The sequence below is a fragment of the Myxocyprinus asiaticus genome, chromosome 16 (assembly GCF_019703515.2).
Source record: "Myxocyprinus asiaticus isolate MX2 ecotype Aquarium Trade chromosome 16, UBuf_Myxa_2, whole genome shotgun sequence".
Lineage (NCBI taxonomy): Eukaryota > Metazoa > Chordata > Actinopteri > Cypriniformes > Catostomidae > Myxocyprinus > Myxocyprinus asiaticus.
Genome location: NC_059359.1, coordinates 11,099,095 through 11,113,413, shown reverse-complemented (window position 1 = coordinate 11,113,413; position 14,319 = coordinate 11,099,095). Strand labels below are relative to the sequence as shown.

The following is a 14,319-nucleotide window of genomic DNA, read 5'->3' as shown; positions in this document are numbered from 1 at the left end:
GAAAAGGAGAGTAATGTCTATTAAATATGAAGAACTGAGATTACACTAAGGGTAATACAGAAGAGATGTCCGAACTGGAATCACAGCGGTGTTACAACTGTAGCTTAACTAGTAGCAATGCCAAGGCCATGGGTTCGAATCCAGGGCAACACATGTACAGTACTTGTAAAATGTACACCAAGAACCATCCTGATACCACACACAAGTGCACAAAGTCTTGTGTGAATGCAATTGCATTACACAACAGTGCCATGATCATTTAATCCATTTGTCTGGCATGATGAACCTTAGACGCCATTTTCAATTTGATCAGAATTATAACAAGGCTATTAGGGATATGAATACAGTCTGATCAGTAAATTTACTGTCTCAATGTTCTAGTTCTTGTTTTCCGGAGTTTTAAGGTCTGTTGCACAACAAGTTTGGTACATGCCCTTAACATTAATAGAATTACATAAGTTACAGAGTGGACTTCTAAGCAGCATACAGTGAGGTGCATAATAGTAATGTTGTTTATGTCAGTAATGCTATGAAATCATAACTGACATTCATGGACAATACGTTCTGTTTCGGCTCAGTTTGATAAGAATCAGATTTTGTATGACAGGCTGTGTGATTATTCAGATTTTACGATCTTTGGACTTTTAAAATAATATACTATCATATGATAATCATTGTTTTTGAGATTCCATAATAAAAAATAAAAAATAAAAATAGGGTGTATGTTAAGCATGTCATATATGTATAATGTAATCAAATTAAACTTTAACCAGACCAAATCAGTAAAGGGATAACATTTCCAAATACTAAACAAAATCAACTATCAAGCCATTTTAATCATTCAGTTAAATGACATGTTGGCTGAGTGTTCTGACACCAGAGACAATTCCTGTGGAGGTCAGGGTGGGTTATGGCTTATCTTTATGCTTTAACCCAGAGTGAGCAGGTGTGGCCTTGTTTTGGAGGATAAACAAAGGAAAAGTCCAGAAGCAAAGGGAAAACATGATGACAGTACATGTGAACGCTGATTCACTCTCACGTCATCCTGCAGTGGGAAAAGGGATAGTGTAGAAAATATTTATCCAGTTAAAGTGGGTCTCTCTGGTACAAATGTGACCAATGTTGTGGTCTGAAATAGTGGAAGTAGATTAACTGGAAAGGGAAGCAGAATAAGGGCTATGTCAGTGACAAACCTCCAAACCAGGAAGTTCCATTTTTTTCCATCCTGATTAACAATCTGTGTTATAGTTGATGATGTATTACAGACTATTGAGCAAATGATAAAGTTATATTATATATTCTATAGATAATTTGTATTTTAGATAGATGGATGAATACATAGATATATGCAATATCATGATAAATTATGCAATATAATAACAGATGATGCAATATCATGCTGAAATTGTCAAGCCTGACTCATTAGATGCAGACTCACCCGTGTGTAAGTCCTTTTTGTTAAAACTCTAACTGGGGGGAAAAACTGGGCTAATCTTTAGACGAGGCCTCTCTTACCCAAACAGGCTCCTCGAATACATCCATCTGAGCTGTGCTGAGGGGGGGTGGAGTGCTTTGTTCCCAAAAACTGGTGACCTACATCTTCAATAGAGAGGATTTCACTCTTTTGTTGTAAACATTTTTGCTCAAAAAATGGCTAAAAATGTAGGTTTTACCCAAAAATGACAGTTCATTGCACGTGCCATTCAATAATTATTGTTATGTAGTAATTGACCGCTGTCCCAAGAAGCCAATTTAAATAGTAGCTGTGCTAGTTTCATGTATCTCATATCACTCTGCAGTCTCTTTCTTCTCACATAATGACTTCAAAATTATGATATTTATACATAAAATTATAATAATAATTTATAATAATATATATAAAGAAATATATAAAAAATAATATTCATGTCCATTTACTTTTAGTTATAGGTAAATAAATAAATAAATATATTTTTCGCTTCACATTGGAGTCCTGATCACCCTGTCTGGGATTTATTTTGTGATCATGACAAGCTGAGTGTACATTATCTTATGCTGCTCAGCTTTCAACAGTTTGTTCAGTTGGATGCTGAAACTGAGAAACATAAACATGTTTCCTTTTTAGAGGTTCAAAAACTTGTAGTGTAGTTGTAGTCTGGTTAAAGATGAACATAGATTTAAAAAATCATACATTTCAAAGTTTTGCTAAGTAAATAGAGGTCAACACAGGAGATGGTTTTATAATGTTATTCTTAGTAAAGTTAATGATCAACAATGGTGTCAGGTTGAGAATGTTTTGATAGTTTGCCTTAAACAGTGTGGGTGTTGGACATTATCAAATGCTTGCCATGTTTTTGCTTAATCAGCAAGTTAAATATACTAATCGAACCAATTGTAACTATCAAAAATACAAATTAAATAAGTTCACACTTGCCAGTTTTAAAAAACTCTCTACTGTCCAGCCAATATTGAGTGACACTCCTTGTCATGCAGTGCTCTGCCCGGTCTTGCCTTTCCCGGGATGAGGTCACGTGCGTTGGTGACATTCGTCACAGTCAGGAGCAGCATTTCATTGGCTGAGAGGTTTCAGTCAGCCCCTCCCATGGGCGGTCCTCAGCGACGTCACGCCTGATCAGCTGTTAATTCTCCACAACAATAACAAAGGGAGCAGTTGAGACCTCGAAGAAGAAACGAAGAAGAACTGACTGCGAACCTCCGAACGAAAGGGTCCACAAACTTTTAATTTCTTCCGAGAAATAATTATATTTATATATTTTTCTATTTCGTATGACAAGTAATCTACCTCAAACACTTGAAGTGATCTGTTTTTGTCCTTGAAGTCAGCTCTCTTCCTGTTTACTTTTTTGCCGCAGGTGAGTTAAACGCTCTTTGTTGTTCATCGACAGACGCTTTGTTTTGATACGTTATAGAGACGTTTCAAAAAGTTATAAAGAATACATAAAGCTGCTGGGTGCACTCAAAATTTAATTTTATGGTTAAAAGTGTCATTTTTAAAAACAAGAAAAAAAATATGCGTTCAAATTCGGCTTTTATGGAATTAGACTATTGCGTTTATAACTCGTCAGAGCCTGCACGCGATCTGATATGTGTTCATTGTTTGATTCTGCAGTGTGAGCACGTTTTGATTTTAAGGATTAAGCTTTGTTCACCATTGCCAGTTGAGCGTTTGGGTTTGCAGTCCGCCCTGTCGGTCGGTGTAGGGTTACACTCATCCCTCCCCCCTTGTCCAGTCTCTTAGTGCGGGACAAGAAAACATCATATGTGATTATCCAAATACAGATTTCAAATATTTTGGAACCTGTTAAATTTTACATATAACTGCATATGTTTGCCCAGAATGGATAGCAGCTGCTGTTTTGTTTATTAATGTGTTATTACTGTGTTGAACCTGTTAATAGTAATGTTAGTTAATAGACCTTTTTCAGAGCAGCGTCATATTTAAATATGAAAGCGTGACTGTCGTACAGTGTCTTCACTGGCACACAATGTTAAATCTCACAACTGATGTTTTCAGTCAACAACAACAACAAAAAAATTGGAAATATTTTGTTTAAAAATTTCATCAGCTGAATGATTAACACCAATGTAAACAACAGTACAACCCAATTAGACTGTTTCTGTCATAAATTAAATATGTGATACTGTGAAGAAGGTTTATAAGGTTTCTGCCTGTTTTTATTAGTATTACTTGTCATGTTTACTATGAAGACGTAGCTAAGTGTATGTTAGTTATGTATGTTGTTTTGCTGCATTCCATTTATGTCAGATTTGATACATTTTGTTCCTCCATTCTAGCCTACTTCCTCATAAAATGTTGTTCTGATGGTATTCAGCCATTACATAAACACAGTTCGTCACAATGTCTATAAACATTGAAATATGTGGTTGGGCCTGTTGAAGGCTCCACTGTACACAGACTGCATCACTCCCTCTATAGGATGATATTACGCAATAGATATAGCCCGTTCAATAAGTGTGAACAATTCCAATATTTTCCGCTTTAATTATTAGTTTTGGAATGTACGGATCCATTGCCGTGTCATACACATAAATATCATATGCAGTCTAATGTGCCTTTATGTTTGCATTTTTCTTTCAATTTTATAGCTTGTTCAACACATAGAATCAATAGGTTTAGAATAAAAGGACTGTTCTGTACACACTAGGCCAATTCCGTGATGTTTTTCGATCTGTGCACCATCCACTAATACAATGCATGGATTGCATTGAGATTTTTATTATATATGGATTTGATTGCATTTTCAGAGCATCTCCTATAATGTTGGTATTTTTAAAACAAAGCCATCCCAGTCCTGTCTGCTTGTGTGTGTCTGTAGATAATCCTCTTTTCGGGGTTCAGAGGGATAGTTATTGTACGGATGTAACCCTACAATATTCCCCCACCCCCCTAATCAGACAAACAAAGCACTCTGCCATGACAGTATGAGCAGGTGGAAGGGAGTATGAATTGGTTGCCTTGTCTCAGTGATGCACAGGGGTGAAGAACAGCTTGTAGTCCTTCACTTCACAGGTGTCTCTCTTTGTTGTTGCAAGCAAAACGACGGATAAGGATACCCTCATGAGTCATACTCCTGAACGAGGCAGGGAGTATCTGTACAAAGATCAGTTTTCATAGGCATCAGCTTCTTGTGAAGAGGTCTGGCAGTATCTGTAACAACCAAGACACTTTAGATAGCTTTGTTGTGGCTGGTCTGTTCTCAGGAATATCTGTCTGTCTTTTATGAGCATGCACCTGTAATTTAAGGCTAATCACAATAGAAAACGAGACGCTTGTCATGAGGAAATACTTGTGTTCTGTACATAAAGAAAATTATGTTCTGTACATGAAGTCTGCTTCCTTTATTTATCTGTGTAATGTGTCGTTACATTATCTTAAACAACATGGTTTACCTAGCAACCATTTTGGGGTAAGAGTGAGAGTCTCTGTGTACAAGAGTATTGGATAAAATGAGGTGATTGTTTCTGCCATTGATTCAGTGTTTCTCTTTTGTGTTCTCTAGGTCCTTTGTTTTGCACAATCAACAAGAGCTATGGCTGAACTTCATTAGGTGTTCCTCAGCTGAGAAGGTGTAACTAATGCACCTCAGCACCTTTACCAAGATCTCAGTGAGCGGCTCCCGCAGCTGATGACCAAAGAGCCCAGCTCTCGCCCACTGCCAGCAGGACTGTCCAGACTCGTGTCTCTGCCCGGGACAAAATCATGTTCCAGAGGTTCAGTAGCATCTTGTTTGGAGACTCCCTGGAGGAGGGCAGTGGATGTCCCACAGATCCAGACTTCAACGAGAAGGAGGAGGATGATGAATGGATTCTGGTCGATTATCTAGGTGAGAGATCTTTCCAAGCCATGGATGGATGGTAACATTTTTACAGTTCGTTTCTCTGAATCTGAGCCTAGTTAAAGTAATATTCTGGGTTCAGTACAAGTTAAGCTAAATCAACAGCATTTTTGGCCTTAAAAATTATTTAGAGTCGCCCTTTATTTATTTATTAAAAAAGGGCAGAAATTGTGGTTACAGTGGAAGTGAATGGGACCAGTCTGTAAACGCTTAAAGGGTTAGATCACCCAAAAATGAAAATTCTCTAATTTCTCACCCTCATGCCATCCCAGATGTTTATGACTTTCTTTCTTCTGCTGAACACAAACAAAGATTTTCAGAAGAATATCTCAGCTCTGTAGGTCAATACAATGCAAGTGAATTGTGACCAGAACTCAAAAAGCTCCAAAAGGGAGATTAAAGCAGCATAAAAGTAATGCATCAGACTCCAGGGGTTTAATGAATGTCTTCTGAAGTGATCCAGTTGGTTTTGGGTGAACAGACCAAAATATAACACCTTTTTCACTGTACGTCTTGACAGCAGTCTCCTTGGCGATCATGATTTCAAGCTCGATTACACTTCCTATAGCGCCATCTTGTGATCTGTCCATGCATCAAATACTAGTGTAATCAAGCTTGAAATCATGATCGTGCCTAGAGAGTGCAATTTATCATTTACATATACTGATAACGTTGTAATACCAATAATGCATATTAATGTAAACACTCACTAGATGGTTTTCTTTATTTCTTCAGCATCTTGCGCCACGAATGCTTTATTTTTAAGACAGTGTGTCAAGTTAAAAGAAGTCAAACTTTAAAAAAGGATTTTCTGCACTGTATCAAGCTGTTTTTTGAACACAAAAACGCACTCTGTGGGAATGTCCCCTTAGTCTGTATCAGTCAAACTGACCTAATAAGCACTTAATCTAATGATGCACCCCAGAACTCTGCAGAACTGGAAAGTCATTCACAAAGTCCTACACATTACCCAGGCCTTGTTTGTTCATTTAATAAATATTTTGGCAAATTCTAATTTTATTATGCTTTCAGCTAACAATAAGAGCATAGTATTCTCAGCTCCGTTCAGTACATTTTTACCATTTTAAATGCATTCCACAAAATTCTGTAAATTTCCCCCCACAATGTCATTTCAGTCTAGGCCTGCAAATGACATATTTTGTCTGAGATGATCCTAGCTAACCTCATCTGATTTTGTTGACATGGTCTACTGGAGCCAGGTTACAGACATCAGGATGATTCTGTAACACCTTGCACAGAAGCGGTGCCCTCATTAACATGATGCCTTCATATGCTGCCTGCCCAAATAGAGACTGAACTGCCCCTTCTCATATTGTGTATGTGTGTGAATATTTAAGGTGCAAGGGAATCTGGTTGGCCCAGTTCACCTCTGATAGGTGAAGCCCTGGTAGGGGAGACAGACAAGTTTATGGGCAACACAGCTTTCAGCCTCTCAGACAAAAGTGTTTGTGGTGGGGGCTGCAGTAAAAATAGAACCGATTAAGTTACCGTTTATGCACATAGCACAGATAGGCCTTGACCATTGAGTAATTACAAGCATTAATCGGTGCCTCAAGGCTGAGGTGGAGACAAGGGGAGAGCAGAGAAAGACACATCTCTTGTTATGCATTTAGCTTGACTGTAATATCCACAGTGATACAACAGCAGTTGCTGCCCATGATGGTGCGAGGATTAAAGGTTAACTGGCTTCACAAGGACATTGGAGAGTGCCGTAAGAGAGTTTAGAACCTTCTTAACCAGTTGAGAAAATGTTTCATGTCATTTGGTAGAAACCTGCAAAACTGCAGATAAACAGGGTGTGGCACTGTTCAAAGAAAGTTCAGCGTGTAGTATAACATCAGTGTCATGGGTGTGGGACTTTTTTAGTGACTAATCAATCTTGTATTGCATTAAGTGTACATGATACAAAGCTGTTATAACAGTATTTTTACTGTAAAGTAGCATTTGTCACATTAACTGCAGGTGATCAGAGGCTCTTGCAGTGTTCAGACTTTCTCAATTTCAGGTATGATAGTGAACAGTGAAGGATTGTTTAATCATACTGCCCCCTAGAGGCAGGGGAATGCATAGCACTGTAAAGGCTCTGCCCAAAAAGTCAGCTGTTTACACCATTTTTGGTTAGCTGCCAGGAGCCACGAAAAGTCCAAATACAGATGAACTGTGGACAAAAATATTTGCTCTCTAGGTTTGTCTGTCTAAACACACAAACACTTTTCAATAGAATCGGCGATACTTTTGGTGAATTATTTTCTCTTTTATGCAACTTCACTTGGTTTATTGATTTAAAATATCGATTTTCCAGTTAATTCTGTGTTTAGATGTTTTTAGTATCAACCAGGGATGATTTTGATTAATTACGGTTCTCTTTCATAAACGTCATATATTTTATCTCTCAAACAAGTCTTCTGTTATTTCTATGTTTAGATTTAAACCAGATTTTTACATTTTCTTCAGAAATTTGGAGTGATGCTTGCCTGTGTAAAACTCATTGCCACGATGCTAGGGTAATGTGGATGGTTGCCAGGGCATTGCAACCATGTGGTTGCTATGGTGTCTGGGTGGTTGCTTGGTGGTTTCTTACTCACAAAAGTCAAAAGAGCTCACCCCCAAGTCTCTACTATATTCAGGTTCCTAAATATGTCTATGGTCGTGGATTTCCAAAACATCGTATTGCAGCAGAAAAGTCAGTCATATTTATAAGGAAAGCTCTATCTGATTGGTTAGGGTTTAGTTAAGGTCTAGAGTTAGGGATGGGGTTGGGCTATAGTTTCTCCGACCAATCCTATAGTGCTTCCCTGCTAAATATTACTGATTTGTACAATCATGGCTTTCCTTATGAATATCAATGACTCTTCTCCTGCCGCCTTCTCCTGTTTCTGAAGTTCTTGCTCCGGTTTTATCACACGTTTAATCGTCTGTGTGAATTGCTTAGGAAAGTAATAACAATAAGCAATAATCCTCAATAAGCCGCATGATTTGAGGCATCGTTCCTGTACATACAACAAACAGTGTGGAATGAGTTACACACCGAACTTAACACTTAGGGTTAGGGGTTTGCTCAAATCCTTTAACCTAAGCAATTGTAATAGTGATGCCTGTGTTAGCAAACACGACTAATACATTTTGACTTAGTAAAGGAAGTGATTATTATAATTTGCTCACAGTATTATCAAACTGTAGTTACAGTCCTGTCTTCTCTCTGTCCCTGTAGCGAAGGCCTGTTCCAGTGCATGCAGAGATGATCTGGTGGGCATGTGCTCTGATGATGTCGGTCCCCTGGACTCTCCCGTGCGCTGCTCCTCCTGCTCGTCTCTGGACTCCGCGGCAGACACTGACGGCGAGGACAACAGCTTCCTGCATCTGGAGGCAACATGTGGGCTGGAAGAGAGCTGGTTTATCACCCCTCCACCATGTTTCATGGCTGGGGGCAGAGCACCAGTTCTGCTGGAGACCAGTCCTCTGGAGAACCTGCTGATCGAGCACCCCAGCATGTCTGTGTACGCCGTTCACAGTCACCGTCAACAGCCTGTTAAGGACGGCACCTGTGACCCATCAATTTTAAGGTAAAGGCAGATTCTCTTCAAAGGATAGTTCCCCCAAAATTAAAAGTTTGTCATCATATACTCACCCTCATATTGTTCCAAACCTTAATTACTTTCATTTTTCCATGGAACACTAAAGGAGATGTCTGGTAGAAATTATATGGTGACTGAGACTGAACATATCCATATGACTTTCTTTATTTTATGATTCATTAATTTCATCAGTTGTTAAATGGCAGCAATCACTGTAACTAAACCGCTTCACACACTCTCGTGATTGCTGGAAAAAAATTGCTTTCCTGAAGCTGTTATTTGGAACAGCTGGGGTAAAGAATGCTTCAAAGTGTTTTGATAGTCTAGACAAATGTGGATTATAAAATAGTCCCATTCCATTTTCTCTGTTTCTGAGCATTGTCAAGCATAACCCATCTGTCACAGGACAGATCATAGTTTAAGGGACTTGATTTCTAGGCTTGGGATCTATGCCTTTTTCATGCATTGGTAATCGGAAGATTTTCCCGATGATTATCTATATATATCAGGATTATTTCACATATAAATAGGGTTCCCGTTGCACAATAGTCTTTGTCTTTTCAAACATATTTCTCAAAAAAACTTTGATAAGCGTGAGCGGCAAGATAAGTTAAAGGGGGTCGTTCACCGAAAGTGTCTTGTGGACGTCATAACGCGTTCTAAAATTCGAAAAAATTTTTATATATGCTGGATGATATATTGTGTATATGTATCTTTCATATAGCCCACACAATGTATTTTCAGTAAGAAGAATGTCTTTTTGTGGTTTGACAACTTGAATGAAACCTCTTCAAAGACACATACAGAGAAACTGCATAATAATTTCTAATCGTTCAGTTTGCGCAGTTAAACCAGTTTCATACACTAACCTGCGAACTCATCAACGTCACTTTCATTCTTAAAGTGGAAAAACCTTTGGATCTTTTGTGTGTATGTGTCCTGTGCAAGGAGATCTAAAAACTGGTTCTGTGTTGTGAGACCTGTGCCTTGCAACCTGCTTCAGTAAATGTTATATCACCCCCTTGTGGTCTCCCAACGCTATTATGCCAGACATTCAACAGAAGCCCAACTGAGTGAATTGGAAAGCATGCAAATTAGGCTTCTGATTTAAATGTCAGCTATAGTTAATATATTGATGCCACAAAAATTCAGCGATAAAATAACGTGCCGATCAATAATCGATATACTGATATTTTAGGACATGCCTACTGATTTTTGTCACTAATAAATTTTGACAAAATGTATAGTTATTGTGCTGTGCCTTAGCAGGGCAGAATAATAATGTGCAAAATAAAGTGCAGTTACTTTTGAAAAAAATAGATACTGTATACCTCATGAACAATAATCGTTATTGGCAGCTTTTATACAGTAATAATTGCTGAATACTAATTAACAGGTTCTGTTCTGTTGCAGATCTGAAGTTCAGCACAGGCCGAGTCATCCTTCTGGCTGCTATGCAGCCGCCCTCGTTGCTGCCCATGCAGGCTTTTTGGAGCAGACCAAGAACGGCCGACTGGCCCAGCGCATCCGTGACAACGTGGAGTGCCAGCAACTGTCCCGCAACGCCCTCCGTCGTCTCAATCTTCTGCGCGACGGTGGAGCCAGACAGGCCAAAGCCACCGGGGGGTACGTTCACCAGCCAGGACAGAGGCAGTACAACTACTGAGATGGCCCCCACTGCACTCCCCCGCCCTACCCTGCACGCAGCTCCTTCTCCAAATCCACGCTGGGAGAATAAGTTGTTTCACCAGAAGGAATGGAGTCCTTTAGAATCAATGCCATAGGTCACTTTACTTCACCGCAGATTCCGCTTAACTTGAATGTGTCTGCATGACATTCTGTCTTATGTTATGTGTCACGAGGGTTGAATTGTGTTCAGTAACCAAGTTTTCATCTGCCGTCACTGGCGCTTCCCTAAGTAGTGCTCTGGTCTGTTCCGTAGCACGTATAGGCAGCTTGACACGTTTGTTGCCTTTTAAAGTTCTTTTCCCTGCATTTCTTTAAAGCCATACGGAGTTCAATCACTTTTCTGGTTAGAAAGGAACCTACCTGTGATTCTGTAGATCAGTGCTTTCTTCCTTTTTTTTTTTCTTTTTTTTTTTTGTAAGATATAGTAGGTTTATTATCACTGAAAGCCTTGTTTCCATAGTAGATTTCAAAATATGTAAAATATTTTAAAAAAAATTCCAAAATATTTTCAGAAGAGAAAAATATTGAATATATTACATATCAGTATGATGTTGATACGAGTGTATGTTATCTGCATAGTATGTAAGCAGCAGTTTTTCCTATTTTAGTGACTGATTTGATGTACGACTATGTAGTGCTAGTTTTCCAATGGGTGAAAATGAAAAAAAAAAAAAAAAAGAAACCAAGTGTTAAAATGTTATTTTTCTTGTTCGCTCTATATCTGCAGTACATGTCTCAGGGTCATCGCTGTTCACCTTTGCTTTTGTGAAAATGCAGATTACTTGCAGATGATAAATTGTCTCTGTACATACTGGAGAACCTCTAACTTTGTCAGTGTGTATGTTACCTTGTGGAAATATTTGTAATTCATGTAAATCTTTAGCAAAACATGTGTCTCACAATTTTGAATGAAAGCTAAACGCTTGCTCGTCCGAGGACTGTGAAAACAAACTCTTTCTCTTAATTGACTGTTAAAACCTTTGACGACGAAATGAAACTGTTAGCATTTAAAAAAAAAAAAAAAAACACTCACTGTTCTGACGTTTTGTGTTATATGCCTTTATCATGTTTTATTTGACTAGTTACAAGTTGTACTTGCTGAATGAAATATTTAAAGTAGCAACAAACTTTAAAAAAAATACTTTGTATGTTATGTTTCTCATTCTCTATTTCTTTATCATGCAAGACCTGGTGTTGTAAATTTTCAGTGACACTGCCGAGGTAAATGTCTCCCCTTAATGAATGCAACTTATATCAGTAATTCTGACGTTCAGGAGAATGCATATGAGCAACTCGAGGAAAACATCTACAATGTAGTCAACATGATCAGTGTGTCATTATATGTACCTCGGTATGAAAGGTATGAGGACATGCAAAATTTCTTTCAAAGAATCTACTGCCCCTAAGGGTTACCAGCCCTTGTCTTCTTTTGCTTGCCGTAGTCTGTGTTGGCCAGCACGTTGCATTTTCTGACATTTTCTCTGTGGACGAAGGGAATGGAAGGGATGGAAGGATCTCTTCACTTTCCATGAGTAATACAGGAGAGGACCCCTTTCCTTATATCAGTAGACACCTTATTTAGTATTCATAACAGGGATTTCATTTTAGCCTTGAACTGCATTTGGGGATCATGTGCCTTCCAGGTGAACAGTATGACAATGCATCCATGAAGAACTTGAAATTTGTCCAAAGGGACACAAACAAATGTAATTTACTATGCACAGAGGGTTAACTTGTCTCTGTGAGCAACTTGCTCTGTCAACTTTCTACACAAATGTAGCAAATGTTTAATGTGTGAAGAATATTTTTCTGTGGCATTGCTAAGTTCTAGACTGTGCTTCGGTTGATTTTTGTATGTTTGTTTTTTTGTTTTGTTTACTGGAATAATACAGCACTTTGCCAAAAGTGTAGGGTTTTAGCATTATGTTTATTTATCTTCATCTCGAATGGACATGTTTTTGGATACATGTTATACACAAGCTGTTTTATATGAGTAGTATAATTTGCAAATAAATTGTCCTTTTCATATGTCTTGAAACCAACTATTTGTCAGTATGTACACTCTCTTCTCAATAAACGTTTTAATACAAACTAATTTTTTTCATCTTGTGTAGTAAGCTCAGAAGTGTGATATGGATCTTATAGATGCTAGACTGGCAGGTATTTGCTGGTTCTGGCATCATATGTGTAATTTATTTGGTAATTTAATCACCTAACCACATAATACTGAAAGACTTCCACTAAGGAACATTTTAGAAACCCATACCAACCTGTAACACAACCCAGTTCATCTCTCAAGAATGCAGAGCCATGATTAGTTAAAGCCTATTAATCATTGTACCAGTGTGGGTATTACCCTTAATAATGTAGATTTGTAACTGTACCCATTTTATTGTGCCCTTCTTTTTCTTTTTTCGCAATGCACCAATGCAGACTGGGGTTAAAGATTGAGGTAGTGATTTTGCCCAGCAAACACAGAACGTTCCCCTAACATTAGCATTTGTTTCCCGTTTAATTATTTTTTGGGAACCAATTCCTAATGTTCTAAGGACTTTCAATTTAGGTTCTATTTTTGTAACCATAAACTAATGTTCCTAGAACGTTGCAGGGATATTTTTGTGTGACAAACTAATAAGAACCTACACAGAACGTTCTCTAATGGTTATTTTTAGGTTTTATTTTTAAAACCACAAAATAACCTTCCCAGAACGTTGTATGGAGTTTATTATTATTATTATTATTATTATTATTATTATTTTTATGACAACTTAAAAAGAACCTACACAGAACGTTCTCGAATGGTTATTTTTAGGTTATATTTTAATAACCAAAAACGAGCGTTCCCAGAACGTTCGGGGAACCGAATTGTTAGCTGGGTGTTTGGCTTTTGTCCTCAATAAATATATCCTTCAAAGATGTAATTTTTTAAATATTTTGACACTTTCTCATGAAGCTATTTATGCAAAATAATAATAATAATAATAATAAATTACAATATTTATTGAATTAATTTAATATTTATTTAAAATAAAAATAAAATATTTTTTTCTCCAAGTAATAATAATTACAATAAAATAAAATAAAACATGACTTCAATATTGCTTGTTTTCATGCGTATTTAAGAAATATTTAATGATGACACAAGCTAGGCTTGGGTTTGTTTACAAGAGCACGTTGTTTCTCCTTGAATAACCATGATTGGCCAGAGGGATTTAAAGCCCCGCCTATAGGAGTCTGTCAAACTAGGAAGCGTCTCCTAAGAGTAAAAAAACTCCTTATAAATGCGAATAAATGCAATATTTAGCCTATACATGTACTCGCATATGGTGCATTAGGTCTTCAAGCCCCGGATTCGTTTGACCGGGAAACCAGGAAAGCGCTCTTTTTTAAAATATTTAAACCAAAGTTCAACGCTGCAAAGCGCGAGCCGAAAAACCACTGCCATTTCTATGTGTTACTTTGAAAGAGTAACCATAATCGTTACCAAATTCGCGACTCTTCTTTGAGCACTTTACACACCAGGCTTTTTGATGTTCATGAAGACAAAAGGACAATCCAATGTGTAGTTTTTTTGGGTTATTTGTGAGGGACAAAAAGGGCGCCGCGCATGCGCTGTGGCCGCGGACAGCTGAACTTTATATAGCTTGGCGCCATTCATTCAGTCATTCGCACTGAAA

The 14,319-nt window shown here is 37.8% G+C and overlaps 1 protein-coding gene across 1 annotated transcript; it reads left to right on the top strand.

Moving 5' to 3' along the window:
• Positions 1 to 2,618: 2,618 nt before the first annotated feature.
• LOC127453777 (tumor protein p53-inducible nuclear protein 1-like) lies at positions 2,619 to 12,728 on the top strand. Its single transcript, XM_051720473.1, has 4 exons — positions 2,619 to 2,852; positions 5,022 to 5,345; positions 8,590 to 8,941; positions 10,367 to 12,728. The coding sequence occupies exons 2-4, from the start codon at positions 5,222 to 5,224 to the stop codon at positions 10,617 to 10,619; spliced, it is 729 nt and encodes a 242-aa protein (XP_051576433.1). The 5' UTR covers positions 2,619 to 2,852; positions 5,022 to 5,221; the 3' UTR covers positions 10,620 to 12,728.
• Positions 12,729 to 14,319: the final 1,591 nt, after the last annotated feature.